We start from the raw sequence: 15194 nt of genomic DNA, 5'->3' as shown, positions 1-15194 counted from the left end.
GGTAAATTTGATCAAAATTAATAAAAATGAAGGTTTTAAATGTGATTGGTTAAAAAAACATAGGAAAAAAAAAGAAACAAAAAAAGCGCATCCATATTTATTAGTTATTATCATATCGAAAATAGAAAAGAAAATTATATATATATATATATATATATATATACAATTATTATCGCATCGAAAATGGAAATAAAAAAGAAAAAGAAAAAGAAAAAAAAAGCATGGAGAAGAGTCAGTATTCCACGTGCTACTGTGAAATCTCTGGTCAATTCGTTTGCAGTCTCATCCCCACATTTCTCCCTTACTTCAATGCATTTCTCTCTTCTTCTTCTTCATCAACATTTCTTTCTCTCTGCAACTTCACTTCTGAGACGTTTTTTACGGCCAATTTCATTCGATTAACTATGATGAAGATCGACGCCATCACGGCTCCACTTCCTGCCGCCGACGGCAAGGTCGGCGTTGGCTTAGATGATGACATGTCCGACGGGATGCAATGCAGCGACCATCCTTACCGGAGCAATCCCGGTGGAATCTGCGCCATCTGTCTTCAGGAGAAGCTCGGTAAGCTGGTGTCGTCTTCTCTTCCTCTTCCGATTCGCGGTTCGTCTTCTTCTCCGTCTTCCCCTTCGATTGGATCTGAGAGTAATGTTCATGCCGGAAGCGGCGGCGCTCCGTTGTCTACGTCCTCGTCGTCAAATGCGATTTCGATCGGAGGCTCTGCTTCGAAAACTGTCAATTTCAACGTAAATGGCGTTGTTTGTCATTATCATGATACGCGGCGGACCCGAATCCCTTTTTTGTTATCTAAAAAGAAGAAGAAAGTTGTTACTGTTGGGGCGGAGTATAATCCAAATAACGACGTCGTTTTTAAGAGGAGTAAGTCGACGACGGCGCAGAGGCGGGGGCAGTTTCCGGTTGACGGCGACGACCGCGGCGATTTTAGCTCCAGGAAGAGAGGGGGTTTTTGGTCATTTCTCCATTACCACGCGCCGTCGTCGTCCAAATCTCATGCGCCGAGGAAAATGGAGAGTAATAACAATAAGGGCACTGGTGGTAATTTGGGGGCAAACAGCACCATTTTAGAGGAAGACGAGAGCCCTAACAGCCATACGACGTCGTTTGAACGGAAGGTTTCTAGATCCAGGTCAGTCGGCTGCGGTAGCCGGAGCTTTTCCGGCGACTTCTTCGAGAGAATCTCTACTGGTTTCGGCGATTGTACTCTCCGGCGAGTCGAGTCTCAGAGAGAAAGCAAATCGTCGAAAGTCGCTACCGGTGGAAACACCAGCCACCGCAACAGCGCCGGCGTCGAACACCACTGTATCAAAGAGAGAGTAAAATGCGGCGGTTTATTCAGTGGATTCATGATGACTTCATCTTCTTCCTCTTCATCTTCCTCATCGTACGTAGCTTCATCCTCCGCCGAGGACCTCAACAGAAAACCAACTCCGGCAGCAGCGGCAGCAGGGCCGCTAATAAGCAGTGGGTGGAGCAGGACCTTGACATGGGCATTTGCTAGTCCGATGAGAGCATTCAAGCCGTCAAATTCAAAAGATCGAAAACGGTCCATAATCAGACAAGCTTCAGAGAACAATCCCACGCCGAATTTGAACGCGATTCCTTCACTGTTGGCCGTCAGAAGCTAAGACAAAGAATCAAATCCTACCAGTTTTCGTTACTCATTTTCCGGTCAGTTTGACAGTCAATCAAATCACGCTTCCATATTTTCCGGCCAACTTTTTTTTCATTTCTAATCAGTTAGAATCATAACAAACTTCAAACCGTATTTTCGTTTTCCGGTGGCATGAATAATCATTCACTTTTTCAAATGCAGTTGGATGAGTGGCTCAAGATCAACGGGGAATCATGAGGGCTCACCATAAACCAGGTGCGTATAACCGCAGAGGATTCCTACTTTCTCACAGTACGTACAGATGAAGAGAAAGATATTTTGGATTAAATAAACTGAATGAATGGAATTTGCTGTCTGTGTAGTATCAAATTTGTAACTTGTGAATGCTGAATGTAATATTTTCTGTTTATTTTTCTTTTATTAGTTTAATAGTATTAAAAAAAAAGGTTTAATTTCCCCAAGTAATCACATGCTGGCACGTGCATGATAGTGGAATAGACAGCTAGTTTTTAACTGTGAAGTCAAATAGCAGTAGACACTTGACCAAGAAAACAAATTATTTATCGAACTTATAATTTAATAGTTAACTTTTTTTATGATTTTTATAAAATTTTATGAATAATAACCCACAAATAATTTTTCAAGTTGTGTCAAACTACAAGATTGTTTTTTGGCTGAAGAAATTAACTGATTAACTAAAAATTTAAAGGGGAGCTAATTAATATAGGATGGCTGTGAGGGAAGGAAATGGTGACAGACGGGGATAGACAGCTGGTTTTTACAGAGAGTGTAGGATAGCTCCTAGCTGTGAGTCTAGCAAGTTTACTGCAGAGGGGGCAGAGAGGGAAATTTAAGGGGATTTGGGGGGTTGCATGGAAAAATAAAAGTAGTGGAGGGACTGGAAAGAAAATGATGAAAAGGGTAGCAGAATCTGAGGAGATGAAAGATGGAGACATGACTGAGTTGAGTGAAAGAAAACAAAGTAAACAAAGCTGCTGTGAGCTTGAGAATTGGGAAATTCCTTTTTTTTTTTTTTTTTTTTTTTTACAATATATATTTTTCCTATTTTTATTTATTAATTATGATTTATAATAAATAATTTAATAAAATCCATCTCGATATAATCAAATGGATTCACTGATTCACTGATTTTCGAGTCTATACTTTATCCATTCAGTTCGACAGCGACGTTGCCTTATTATCCCAACGGACTTGATTGTGGATTATTTTATTTTATTTTATTTTGGCTACTTGGAAAATATAACCCAAATAGTAATCAAGGGAAACTCAATATTCACACAAATTTGAAATTTTTAAACAAGGAGAAAATGATTATTTGGTAATTTAAATATTTCTTTTATAGAAATATTAATGTGTTCGTTTTTACGCTCTACTTCCTTTCGTAGTTGAATTTAGGCTTCCCACTGTCCTTGTGTATACTAGCAAAATGTTGATTCAGCTTAATATGTATTGCAAAGGGTTGACTCATGGTTGACTACCACTTAGCAAGACTTGTAATCTTTGTACACAACTTCGTCATTCCTAAACAGTCTTTCAATTGTCTTACGATCAATTTTGAAATATTTTGTAATTCGACGTCCATAAGATTTGGAAATTGTTGGGAAAATGAGAAAATTACAGAGATGTTCGATAAACAAAACTTGCAACTGGTTAATATATATCTATGTATATGTATATATATTATGTATGTATGCATATGTATATATTTTCTTCAAACAGATTCTGGGCCGTTGAGATAGGTTGATTTTTTTAAAAAAAAAAAAACAAAACCATCTGGAAAAGGGCCCTCGAAATTCAAATTCAAAAGCCTAAATAACAGAGATCCACAACTTTCTGCCCCTAGAAAGGAAACCAAAAAAATGAGAAAAAAAATACAGAAAAAAGAATAAAAAAGGTTGGGGCAGTGCGCACTATGACATGAGGACAAATATAAGATGTATAAAAAAGAATCCAAAGAATGCAGGTAGAATAAAAGGATAACGATAAGGAATATAAAAAAATTTATTATTGGTACAATTTCGATTTAAACTTGTTTGTAATTCTAATTAGACTCATTAATTATGAAACAGTCTATAATAACCCATTGGTCATCTTTTATGGCTTTATTAAAACGAACTACAACAGTACCTTTAGAAGATCTTTTCATCTACAATCGAGATTTTGCGACACCAGAAGGTGAACTCTGCAAAAGTGACAACGTTTTATTAGGTATCAAATATCATCAATTTTGGTATCTATACTTCGAGACTCATTTCAAGTAATCATAAAATTAGTCCTCGAAGTTAGAAATTTGGTAAAATAATAATTATCATAATTTTTTTTCATTCAAGATAAAAGACATCATGTCTTTCAAAAACTTATAGATTGATGACTAATAGAGAAGTAATGTTTTATTTGTAAGAAAAAAGCTAACCATAAACCAGTACTAGGATATTCTCAAAGAAAAAAAATGAGTAATATGGAGTAAATTTAAGATTTATTAAAACTACGAGGATTAAATTTAAATATTTAAGAGTACGTAGGCTAATGCGAATAAATTCTGAAGTACTGAACTAAAATAGTATTTTATAACCATAAAAATGTTCGAGTTGACTTCTATAGGAGGGTGAGAAGTGCAATTAAAATTAGGTAATATAAAGCCTTCTAACATGTGCTACATGTGCCACATGGACAAGGAAGAAAGGGCTTGGTCTAGAAGCACTTTTGAAAGCATCAAAAATTGCACTCACCAACTTCTCTTTACATGCTCTCACTGACTATCTGAACACATTTTTCTTTACCTACTTTCTCATTGCACCCACTTTCCATCACTAGTTTCTCTTTTCACACCCTCACTTTCTATCTCACTTGTTTCTCTTTACACACTCTCACTTTCTATCTCACTTGTTTCTCTTTACACACTCTCACTTTCTATCTCACTTGTTTCTCTTTACACACTCTCACTGCTCTCCACATGTAATTTTTCACTAACCTCACTCTTAAACACATTTTCTTTTACTACCTTCTCACTGCACCCACTTTCTATCACTAGTTTCACTTCTTACACCCTCGCTTTCTATCACTAATGTTTCTCTTTACACACTTTTACTGCTCTCCACATGTAATTTCTCACTGATCTCTCTCTTAACCCATTTTCTTTTACTACCTTCTCATTGCACCCACTTCCCATCACTAGTTTCTCTTTACACACTCACTGGCAACTCTAAACAAGTCATTTCTCACTCTTTCTACACACTCTCGCTATTCACCTTCTTTCACTTATTTCTATTCTTTAACATTTTATTTTCATTTTCGTAACTTTTTTTTTTAATTTTTATTATTTTAATTCTACTGATTGGAGTTGTGGTTTACTCACCAGCGTTGCACCCTGAGCAGCTCTTTCAGCCAAGTAAGCACAAGGCTTGAAGAATCCACCATAATGTTTTGACCACTCCTCCAATCTTGAATAGATGTATTTTGATCCAAGAGAATCAGCCCAGAACATCACTCCTCCCCTGATCATCCAGAACAAAACTTTGTACAGCAATAATTTAACTGAGTCTACCAAATGAACGAATTTACAGAACTCTCACCAACCTGTAAGGTGGAAAACCCATGCCCATTACGCCAGCAATATCCAGGTCTGCAGCTTTGACTGCTATACCTTCAGCGAGAACTCGGCATGCTTCATTCACCACAGGGAAGAATACCATCTCGATGATGTCCTTTTCTGTTAACTTCGTGAGCTGCATCCACATCGATCACATTAGATCCTTACATAGATCTTACTAATGGCTGTATGATTTTGGTATTTAATCCTCAACTCATGCAAGTTCAAGGTAGGAACACCAGATCAGAAATATTGAAACACGTGAGCAGAAAGAGAGCAAGACCTTATGGTCGATTGAAATGCCAGACATGGTCCTAGCCTTTTCAATATATTTCTTTAACTCCGGATCTGGCTTAGCCTTGCGGTTCTTATCGTAGATATAGAAACCTTTCTGGGTTGTTTCACCTGAAATGCACAATGACGGTTATTCTTTAAACAAACAAATGTCAATGTCTACAGGGAATGGATAAAATGAACAACATCATGACTCTGAAAGAGTCTTAGTTAATCATTAACGTTTACACTGGAAAGGGGAAAAAACTCTGACAATTTTCATGAGAAAGGTTTTGCCGAGTCATTCGCCCTCTCGAATACTATCGAGTAGACTGAACGGTGATTGTAGGGTTCTTTGGCACCCTAGCTATATTTCCAAGTGGAAAGACAGAAAAACAAGACATGCAAGCGCCCTAGTTTGAGGGTGAAACTCTACCCGCTCTCTTATCTTCTTGCATAAGAGGAATTATCATAGATTTGAAGGTTCTATCAGGAAAATTCTGAACAAACTGACCACCGGTTGCTATAGCCACGCCAAAACCAACAAGATCAATCAATCTGAAGGAAAATAACCAAAGTAAGTTGGAAGGTCGAAAAAGAAAAAGCATGGAGGGGAACCACAAATTTCTTTTATGTATTATAAACCTGAAGGGGCCCATCGGCATTCCAAACTTAAAAACTGCCCTGTCCATCTGATATGGGTCTACTCCATGTTCTACAAGTAACAGTGCAGCTTGAGTGTATGGGAAAAACATCCTATTGACAGCAAAACCAGTGCAATTGCCAACGACAACTGGTGCTTTCTTTATCTTTTTTCCAACATCTATCAAATCAACAATTACTTGTGGAGCAGTCCTTTTTGTACGAACAACTTCCAATAGTGGCATGACATGTGCAGGACTGCAATCAGAAGCACAAACTCAATGCCCAAGTGGCTAAGCCAAGAAAAATAGAGGAATGAGGATAAATACGAATTCACAAACCTAAAGAAATGAGCTCCGACAATTCTATCATGAGATTTTGTTCTCTCTCCAATCAGCTCCAAATCTATTGTGGACGTATTGGTAGCAAGTATGCAATGTGGTGGGCAATATTTCTCTAGATCAACAAAAATCTGTTGCTTCAGAGACACGTTTTCTATAACAGCCTGTTACAAACACAACCAAATTGATATTAATGATTGCTACTTTTCGTGTGTGTAGAAGAAAGACGTGAATTACCTCAATCACCATATCAACATCTTTGAAACTTTCATAGTCAAGGGCACCATCGAGTAGGGAAATAGTTTTTTCAAATTTTTCTGGAGTCATTTTGCCCTTACGGAGTCGGCTTTGTAGATTAGCTAACATGTTAACATGGCAAGCCATAAATGAATAGAATAAGAATATTCGAAAAATGCAATCATTAGTAGTAAATTCCAGGCTTACCTCTGACTCTGTCAAGACCAGCCTTCAAAAATTTATCGTTCACTTCTTTGAGAATCACAGGATAGTTGCTAAGAACCAATGCTGTAGCTATCCCAGATCCCATCAATCCACCACCAACAACAGCAACTTTTTTAATACGTCTTGGCTTTAACCCAAGATCAGTAACTCCAGGTACCTGTTATATTTTTTTAAAAGGAAGCAATATCAACAAGTAAACGAATGACTATCCTCATAACATATTAACAAGGGGTGTGTTTTTATCAATCCTGTAGTAAAGATGATCTTAAGCAACCATTTAATTTGCAGTAATTCTTCATCTCAAACCTTCGTTGTTCCTCGCTGAGCAAAAAATATATTAATCAAGCTTTTACTAGTATCAGCATGCAGAAGTACTTGAAAATCTTCGATCTCCTGCCATAAGCATAAAAAATAACTCAGGAAGGTTATGGTGTTATTTTTTAAAAATAATAAAAAGGGAAATAACTACATTAGAAATATAGAAACCTTCCAAAGTCCAGCTCGGGGACCTGAGACTACACCGGTTTCAACAACATCAATGCAAACCAGTGGATGCATAAGATTTGGAGCCTGTTTCCGTATCTGAGCCCGAGCAAACTTAAATATCTCCCTAGCATCACCAAGAGACTCTAACTTGTCAGTTCGGTGAAGACTGATAATCCATGGTTTTCTCCGCTCTGAGATATCCAGAGCCAATTTGCGGGCAGTGCTGATCAACTCTTCAGAAGGGACTATGGCATCCACAAGTCCCAGAGAAAAAGCCTCCTCTCCTTTGACTGGCATGGATGTCTTTTTAAGCAGAGCAAGTATGGACGTGCAGAGAGTGACAGGTAGAGAAATTAGCAGGAAATATGTAAGGCTAATGAAAATATTTATTTCCACAGTAACGTATAAAAAATCCAAAGCATGAGCTACTAATCTCACCAGCATCATTTCTAAAGCCTTTGAAAGACCAACAAGACGAGGAAGCCGCTGTGTTCCTGATCAATGTAGAAGCTTGAAAAAGTGAAAAGGAAAATCATAGGAGCAGGTTTCGGAGAAGTTGGCTCCTCTTGATAAAATAAACAAATTCTTTGCAGCCAATGAAAATATTAGGTATATATAACACGTATACTATCCGTCCTCTAAAAATTGTACATTATATGCTATCTCATTAAAATCCCAAGATCCAAATACTCAATCCATACAGAACCCGACAGACTAACTCAAACTGCCATCTGTTATCCTTCATTTTCAATGGAAGTACGAGGAAGCGGACTGGTAAAATCACAATTGTCCACAGCTTCAAGTAAAGATCAGTTGAGAGAACATACATGAAAGTGGCCTACAGAATCAATTAGTAGAAATAAAAACAACCACCAAGAAACAGTGACACAGACATACCTCCAAAACCAGGAATTAGGCCAAGCTGAAGTTCAGGTAATCCTAACAACGTCGTTTTGGTTGATACTCGTGCATGGCATGCCTTCAAATCAAAATTGAAGAAAAGATCTTAAAACGAAAAAAAATTACAAGATTTAATAGTCTAAGAGAGGTAGCAAGACATACCATTGCAACCTCTAACCCTCCACCCAAAGCAAGTCCGTCAATTGCAGCAACGGCAGGCTTTCTAGCGGCTGAAAATCATAGCTAACAATAAAATACTCAGCTAAAACCATCTCTCTCATGCTCTCCATGAGAGTTAGAGGATGCAAGCAAAGATTAAAGCAACTGAGTGGAAATATACCTTCAAAAATGTCGGTGATCACATCCACGGAAATGTAGCCAGGCCGTGGTTCCCTCGCTAAAAATCCATTTCAAAGATGTCAACAAAAGTTTTCAGAGTAAATTATGAGACAATAGGGCACAGAGAAATCACCTTTTCCACCTTGCAGTCCACCAAAGGCTGTAATATCAAACCCACCAGAGAACTTTCCCCTGGCACCTGCTCCATTGACACACAGAGTTAGCTCTTACATCTCTAATATCTTTCATAACTCATCAATAAAAACCATTTCACACGCTGACCTGTAAGAACAATTGCCTTAACATCTTCTCTTTGTAAAGCCTGTTCGTAACTCTCTTTCAAGCTGAACAATACTATATTCGTGTGTGAACAGGTGCAGAACAAAGAAACATGAATAATACTCTTAGTACAAATGAATAGTTAAATAATTCTATTCAGAAAAACAACACCCAAGAGCCAGATCTCAGTATACAATTTCCCAACAATTAGAATGAGTCTCCAAATAAAAAATTATCATGGCCGGGTGAAATCCAGTGCGCTATATTTCATATTTGCAGCAATTGAACGCAATCAATTACAACTAACCGCAAATCCTTTCCAGTTGTTTTTCATACACAGCAAAAACCCCAGCTCAATTAGAACAACGCCCACACACAGATAAGTACAGTGTTAGAACCTAGCTCCATACCTCCATTGTTACACTAGAACTTTGAAGTCAGTGAACCAAATCGAATCAGCAATTACCAAACAGTCACTGATTGAACCGTAACTAAAATTAGGAGATAATCATAGTATACGCAGCTCTTCATTTATTTCTGAAACTTCGATAGTTTCCTTAATTGATTCATCTACAAATGTTAAAACTACGAAATCTATAAATAAAAATAAAAATAAAAATAAAAAAAGTCTTCACACAAAAAAGAAAAAAGAATCAGAATAAGGTAGCCATCATACCAAAGATCAAAATAGATGAATCCAGTAAAATCACACGCCATAAAAGGAAGTAAAAGAACACAAAATCATACCATCGAAAGAAAGTGAGTTGACGGGAGGATTAATGATGGTGATTAGAGCGATTCCATCAGCTCCAACCTCCAAAGTAGTTCTTCCCTTCGCTTGGCTTCCCATTTCTCAGTGAAGAAAGCAATACAATCTCCTAAAACTCAGATTGGAGCTTCGTTCTCCAACAAATTATGAAAAATTCGCAGGATTAACTTTCAGATTCAGAAGAAAGTCGCTTCGCTTTTGAATCTGAAATAGCGTTCGTAGAGTCGAACACGGAACGGAAACTCGATTATCAACCCGCGAAATGGCAAATATTAATTAACTTTGAGGTTTGCATTTAATAATATTTTACCCTTTTATTATATTTATTTATTTTTAATTTAAAAATATTATTTCTCTTTCTTTCCTCTTCTTTATAATATCAACAATAATTACCCAACGAGAAACCAAGTCTTAATGAGATTAAATAATATTAATAATTTCCAAATAATAAAATAGGAAATAAAAGAGAGCAGCCACGTCATCAAGTTGTTGGTAGGTGGATAATTTCAGACGCTGTGCTGTCTTCTTCTGATTGGACGTAGTGAGGTATTAAAATATTTTTTAATTCTTTTTTCTTGGAAGTCGTGAGAGATTGGTTTTGAAATGCGGAAACATTTAGATATGGATAACAAATAAAAAGGGACATTTCTTAATTTGTCAATAATTCAATATTCATAATCAATAAAAAAAAAATTGTAACATTTTATATTTATATTTATTTATATCTGTTTTTTCATTTTTTTATTATAATTTTATTTTTTATAGATGTAAAAAAAAAAAAACTAGTAATCTAAGAAACTCATCATACTTCAAGATCATTCACAAATTTATTTTTATTTTTTTAATTTAACTTCAACAAAATCAAATTCATTTATTGTTTCAGTCCAATTAAAATTAATAAATATTTTTAAATTTTTTAAAAAGTGATGTTTAATATTTTCCTTTTTTTATTTTTTTGGAGGCAAAACGAACTGTAGACTATAGAAAGGGCGGTCGTTTTGACGCTGAATTAACTCTTCGAAGACGCGAAACGACGGCGTATTCGGCAGCTGTACTGGAGAACTAATTTCACCGACGGCTTCATTCGGACAGATTGCAAAAGCTGCAATAAATTCCAGAGAGTTAAAAATCTTTTGTCCTCTCAGATTCTGAGAAATTACGATTACCAGTCGAAGTATAAAGTAATTCCAAATTTCGAAACGAAAAGGTTGCAGAGATAAGCTCCTCTTATTGGAGCATCCACTTACCGAATCGACGAAGATAGGAGAAGAAGCGGAGAAAATGAGCAACGATGCGAAGAGAAGCATTCAAGGAAATCAAATGGTGAAAACTGTTTCGGAAGATCGGAAACCGATGGCGGTGGCGACTACAGGCAAAAAAATCGTCATTAAGAGTGCCGATATGTTTGGTGATGTGCAGAAGGAGGCTGTTGATATCGCCATAGTTGTTAGCTCTATTTTCTCGATTGCTATTGTTCAAATTTCAAGTACGAATTTCATTTGTGAACTGCTGTTCTTTCTTATGATCCTCAGTTTATTCGGGATTTTGGTACAGGCATTTGAAAAGCATAGTGTAGAGAAAGATGTAGCGGAGTACATTAAGAAAGAGTTCGATAAGAGGCATGGACCGACCTGGCATTGCATTGTTGGTCGTAATTTCGGTAACTGATCTCTCTATTTTTCTAATCTCTAGCTTTTTTTTTTTTTTTTCCGTGATTTTGCTGCTTGACAAGCTTCCTTCCGGTTTTAAGTCTGCTGGCTAGCGAAGTTTTAAAATCTGATTGGAATAGATCTAAGCTTGTAGATTTCTTATTGTAAATGTCTGCTCTGGTTAAACTAGTTTAGTAGAAAAAGGAGTGCTATTCCTAGATTGTGGATCTTCAATTTATTCATCTGCATTTGATAAAAACGATGTTCTTCCATTGTATTTCATTGATTTGAGCTGGTTTAGAATTGTAAATAACTTTCCAAGGTCCATGACAATGTTTCTTCTCAGTTTTAACCATTCCTTTGCCTTTTATCCTCGGACCTTAGTTTTTTTCATGAAATTTGGAGTCAGAATTACCATGAACTGATCTTTTGTCTCTTCGAGGCGATCACTATTAGTTTTATGAAGGTGGTTGGTTCCCTGAGATAGTTGTCCTGTTAGATTAATCGAGTTGTAAATAGGTGGATCAAAAGATATAAAAAAGAAACCGAAACTATTTGGCACTTAAAGAAGTTGTCCCTCTTGACACTTTAAGCTGGTTCTTATGGGTAGGTTGCATTAATGTTTCTGTCAAAGTCTTTTTTTTCGGTTTTGAGTTGCCAACCTAATCAATGACGGTCAAGCAGCATAATGGAAAAGGGTCCCTTTCTGTCCCATGGAGTAAGAGAGTCTACTCTGACCTCCATAATTTAGTGAAGTTTGCGTAGCACATTTATTTCCTTTTTTACTTCAATAATTTTATCAAGGTCTGAAAGTTCTTAAAAGTTGCTTTCAGTTCTTGCCACCAAACCATATTTAGAACCCAGGGACAGATTAGACATCCCAAATCATTCAACAAGAAAAAACAGAGGATTTCTTCATATTTCTAGAAACCTCCCGAGTGGTCAGTGTCGATGAAAATGTTTTCAACATGTATAGCTAGTTGATTAATACTATCCTCAAACCGTTAGTGAAAGACAAACTGTGGCAAAGTTATTAGACTTACTCTTCTTCATTTCAAGTTTCAGAACTTCTAGCTAAATATTCCAAATCCTGTTCGTGCATTTTATTTAACCCATACAAGGATTTGAGAAGCCATCAGACTTGTCCATGTCGCATGTCGAGGATAATGGAGAAATGGTGTGAGGTGTCGGTTTACTGATAGCAGTAAGGAGATTCTAAAACATTCCAGCGTCTTCCCATTAGGCCATGTTATCTATTATACATTCCCCTTTCTTTCAAATCTGCCTTTTTTTCAATTTAGTCGATTTACAGATTGTCCATTCTCTTTTCTAGCAATGGACCACGAGATGGCTCCATATAAATTTCTTTATATTTTTCAAGAAATACATAGCAAAAGACAAATGATGAGCTATGGTCGTTGAAATGACTGGCGTGACATAAGTTGGTCCTTTGCGAGGTTCAAAATTGGAGATCTTTTTTGATATTAGTTTATCTTGTGATCTTTGTGAAGCAAGATAATCTTAGCATTAAGTTGATGGAAAGCCAACTATAAGTCGTGACCATTAAAATGAATAATATGACTGAGATTTAGAATGTCGATGTCAATGGATCGTTGGAAAAATCTTAAAAACAAAAGCTTCGAAAAGAAGATATTCATACTAATAAGTAGACATTTTACAGTTTATAAATGAGTTGCAATGCTTGTTATAATATTATATTCATAACGCCATTTCTTTAATATTTAATTAATTTTGTTCGGCATAATGAAAATATCAATTCACCCCTTATGTTGACGTGAAACCTACATATATGTGGAAATGTCGATATGTTGACGAATCATTGGACGGTTTTAAAAATGGAGTTTTCTTGTAAATTGTAACTATGGTCCTGAATATTAAACTTCTGTTGTTTGGATGGCAGGTTCATATGTGACACACGAGACAAACCACTTTGTTTACTTCTACTTGGATCAGAAAGCAGTTTTACTATTCAAATCAGGTTGATAAACATGTATATTATGCAGATTAATGAATCTTGTTAACTGATTATGATCATCGCGTTTTAATCAAATGATGATTTCCTTGTGGACAAGACAGTCTTCTCTTCTGCAGCTTCTTCTTCTTTTTCCATAACTAATGATTTTTGTTCAAACCACTTTAGCCTTTAAAGTAGACATAATCAGCTTGTTTGTAGCATTCTGTTGTTCAAAATCATTGTGTTCAAAAGTAGTTTTCTTTTTCCTCCTTGATTGCATTTGAAGCACTTCTGCATTATTAGGAGCTTAGACATGTTGCATTTCACTTTTCTAATTTTACTTCTGTAATAATTTGAATCATTGGTCCTTGGCTAGTTGCTAATTTTGTTTAAATCTTGTTTTTTTTTTTTTTTTTAATGACTTGGTTTGATTGTTTTATGCAAAAAAAATTACCTGCACACTAAGAATTTAAGCTACTAAATGTGGATCTAAATAATTTTATATTCATTTCTTAGAAAATATTTCTATTTTAATATTTATTATATATCTTGCTCATGATTATTTGAGGTTGGTTGCTTAGGTTGTAATTGAAAATTGAATTTTGAGGAATTACATTGGTATAATATTTATATTATGAATTTTATTTGAGTTATTAGGATGTTTTATATTTTTTACTAAAAATTAAATTAAAAAATGAAAAGTATCCTTTAAAATATAATTTGAAAGTAATAAAAAATCGTAAAAAGATCGAAACATGTGGTGGAGAACCAGCAACACTTCTTTGGACATTTGGCCGGTCCTACGAGAGCAAGTTTTCACTCTGAAAATTTTCGCTGTTCCCTAAAGTACTTTCCCTATCTGTGCCTGTTACTTTTCCTTTCCGTGCGCAATCTAGAACATTCCCTACGAACAATAATAATAAATTAATGAATTCTAATAAATTTTTTTAAAAAAAATTGATTTAAAAATTTGTGTTTATCTCTTATTATAAAACCGAGATTTCAAAAGATACGATCTTCTCTGGCTTTTTTTAGGTAATAATAATAAATAAAGATATGGCCTGGAAATAAGATAATCTAAATTACTTAATATAGTATCCGCTTCTTTATTTGAGCTAATTATTATACTCGTCTCCCAAAATAATCTTCTTCCCCAAGGCAGCTACAAAATATTTTCTTTTATTTTCTTGAGTCAACCACAAAATATTACTTTATCTGCAAATTAAAAGTAAAGTAAAATAAAATATAATTTACTCAATTGAATATTTCAAATATGTAGCGTATAGAACTCTCTTGTTGAGAAACATGTTTACATAAAATTGAATGAATATATACATCACTATATAGTACTAAAAAATAGTTAATACCAAACTTGAAACTTGGAAGAAAATCAGAACTTATATCCAACGGTCAGGATTTAGTATAAGATTAAGCTAAAAATATTGAATTTAACCAAAGATAATGGTATATTGGTCAAAATAGTATTTAATCCACTTATATAAATTTATTTATTTAATAATAAAAATAAGGGTTTATATAATTTATCAAATTAATTCGATCCATAAAATAATTTTTTAAAAAAACTGTTGAACTTTTTGGAAAGGTATCAAATATCCTTTACTTGTAGGTATACATAATTTGACCATTTTTACGGCTCGTGAGAGGTAAAGAAAACGCCAAAAACTGTCCGACAAAGAAGTAGCCAAAATGCGGGAGCTCACCATTTCATTCATGGATTAATGGCTTCTCTTTTAGGGAGCACACCAAAAAAAAAAAAAAAAAAAAAAAAAAAAAAAAAAAAAAAAAAAAAAAAAAAAAAAAAAAAAAAAAAAAATC

General features: G+C 35.3%; 3 protein-coding genes across 4 annotated transcripts; 2 read left to right on the top strand and 1 right to left on the bottom strand.

Moving 5' to 3' along the window:
* The first annotated feature begins 216 nt into the window (after positions 1 to 216).
* Positions 217 to 2069, top strand: LOC111494425. Its single transcript, XM_023144369.1, has 2 exons — positions 217 to 1689; positions 1835 to 2069. Exon 1 carries the CDS (start codon positions 222 to 224, stop codon positions 1644 to 1646), a length of 1425 nt encoding a protein of 474 aa, XP_023000137.1. The 5' UTR covers positions 217 to 221; the 3' UTR covers positions 1647 to 1689; positions 1835 to 2069.
* A 1532-nt stretch (positions 2070 to 3601) lies between these two features.
* LOC111494319 (glyoxysomal fatty acid beta-oxidation multifunctional protein MFP-a-like) lies at positions 3602 to 10015 on the bottom strand. Of its 2 annotated transcripts, XM_023144240.1 has the most exons (19): positions 9713 to 10015; positions 8969 to 9040; positions 8820 to 8885; positions 8688 to 8744; positions 8510 to 8577; positions 8345 to 8426; positions 7886 to 7941; positions 7448 to 7750; positions 7268 to 7354; positions 6944 to 7118; positions 6737 to 6858; positions 6500 to 6663; positions 6162 to 6416; positions 5953 to 6074; positions 5527 to 5648; positions 5231 to 5379; positions 5010 to 5148; positions 3765 to 3836; positions 3602 to 3733 (listed from the first exon to the last, which is right to left on the bottom strand). In XM_023144240.1, exons 1-18 carry the CDS (start codon positions 9813 to 9815, stop codon positions 3801 to 3803), a joined length of 2178 nt encoding a protein of 725 aa, XP_023000008.1. In that variant the 5' UTR covers positions 9816 to 10015; the 3' UTR covers positions 3602 to 3733; positions 3765 to 3800. The 2 variants fall into 2 exon arrangements, with proteins under 2 accessions (XP_023000008.1, XP_023000007.1); XM_023144239.1 differs by having other exon boundaries at positions 3602 to 3836.
* A 767-nt stretch (positions 10016 to 10782) lies between these two features.
* Positions 10783 to 13494, top strand: LOC111494322 (dynein light chain 1, cytoplasmic-like). The gene is made up of 3 exons (XM_023144242.1): positions 10783 to 11180; positions 11289 to 11394; positions 13305 to 13494. Exons 1-3 carry the CDS (start codon positions 11016 to 11018, stop codon positions 13385 to 13387), a joined length of 354 nt encoding a protein of 117 aa, XP_023000010.1. The 5' UTR covers positions 10783 to 11015; the 3' UTR covers positions 13388 to 13494.
* Positions 13495 to 15194: the final 1700 nt, after the last annotated feature.

Source organism: Cucurbita maxima, unplaced genomic scaffold (assembly GCF_002738345.1).
Source record: "Cucurbita maxima cultivar Rimu unplaced genomic scaffold, Cmax_1.0 Cma_Scf00020, whole genome shotgun sequence".
Classification (NCBI taxonomy): Eukaryota; Viridiplantae; Streptophyta; class Magnoliopsida; order Cucurbitales; family Cucurbitaceae; genus Cucurbita; species Cucurbita maxima.
The sequence above is the reverse complement of the archived record's forward strand: the minus strand, read 5'-3'. Positions and strand labels throughout refer to the sequence as shown.

Coding starts and splice junctions, on each gene's coding strand:
- LOC111494425 (XM_023144369.1), top strand. CDS start 222: ATGGAGAAGAGTCAGTATTCCACGTGCTACTGTGAAATCTCTGGTCAA.
- LOC111494319 (XM_023144239.1), bottom strand. CDS start 9,815: ATGGGAAGCCAAGCGAAGGGAAGAACTACTTTGGAGGTTGGAGCTGAT. Junction 8,886..8,968: donor TAAGGCAATTGTTCTTACAG/GTCAGCGTGTGA, acceptor TCAATGGAGCAG/GTGCCAGGGGAAAGTTCTCT. Junction 5,649..5,952: donor GCAAGAAGATAAGAGAGCGG/GTAGAGTTTCAC, acceptor TGTGCATTTCAG/GTGAAACAACCCAGAAAGGT.
- LOC111494322 (XM_023144242.1), top strand. CDS start 11,016: ATGAGCAACGATGCGAAGAGAAGCATTCAAGGAAATCAAATGGTGAAA. Junction 11,181..11,288: donor CTGTTGATATCGCCATAGTT/GTTAGCTCTATT, acceptor ATTTTGGTACAG/GCATTTGAAAAGCATAGTGT. Junction 11,395..13,304: donor CATTGTTGGTCGTAATTTCG/GTAACTGATCTC, acceptor TTTGGATGGCAG/GTTCATATGTGACACACGAG.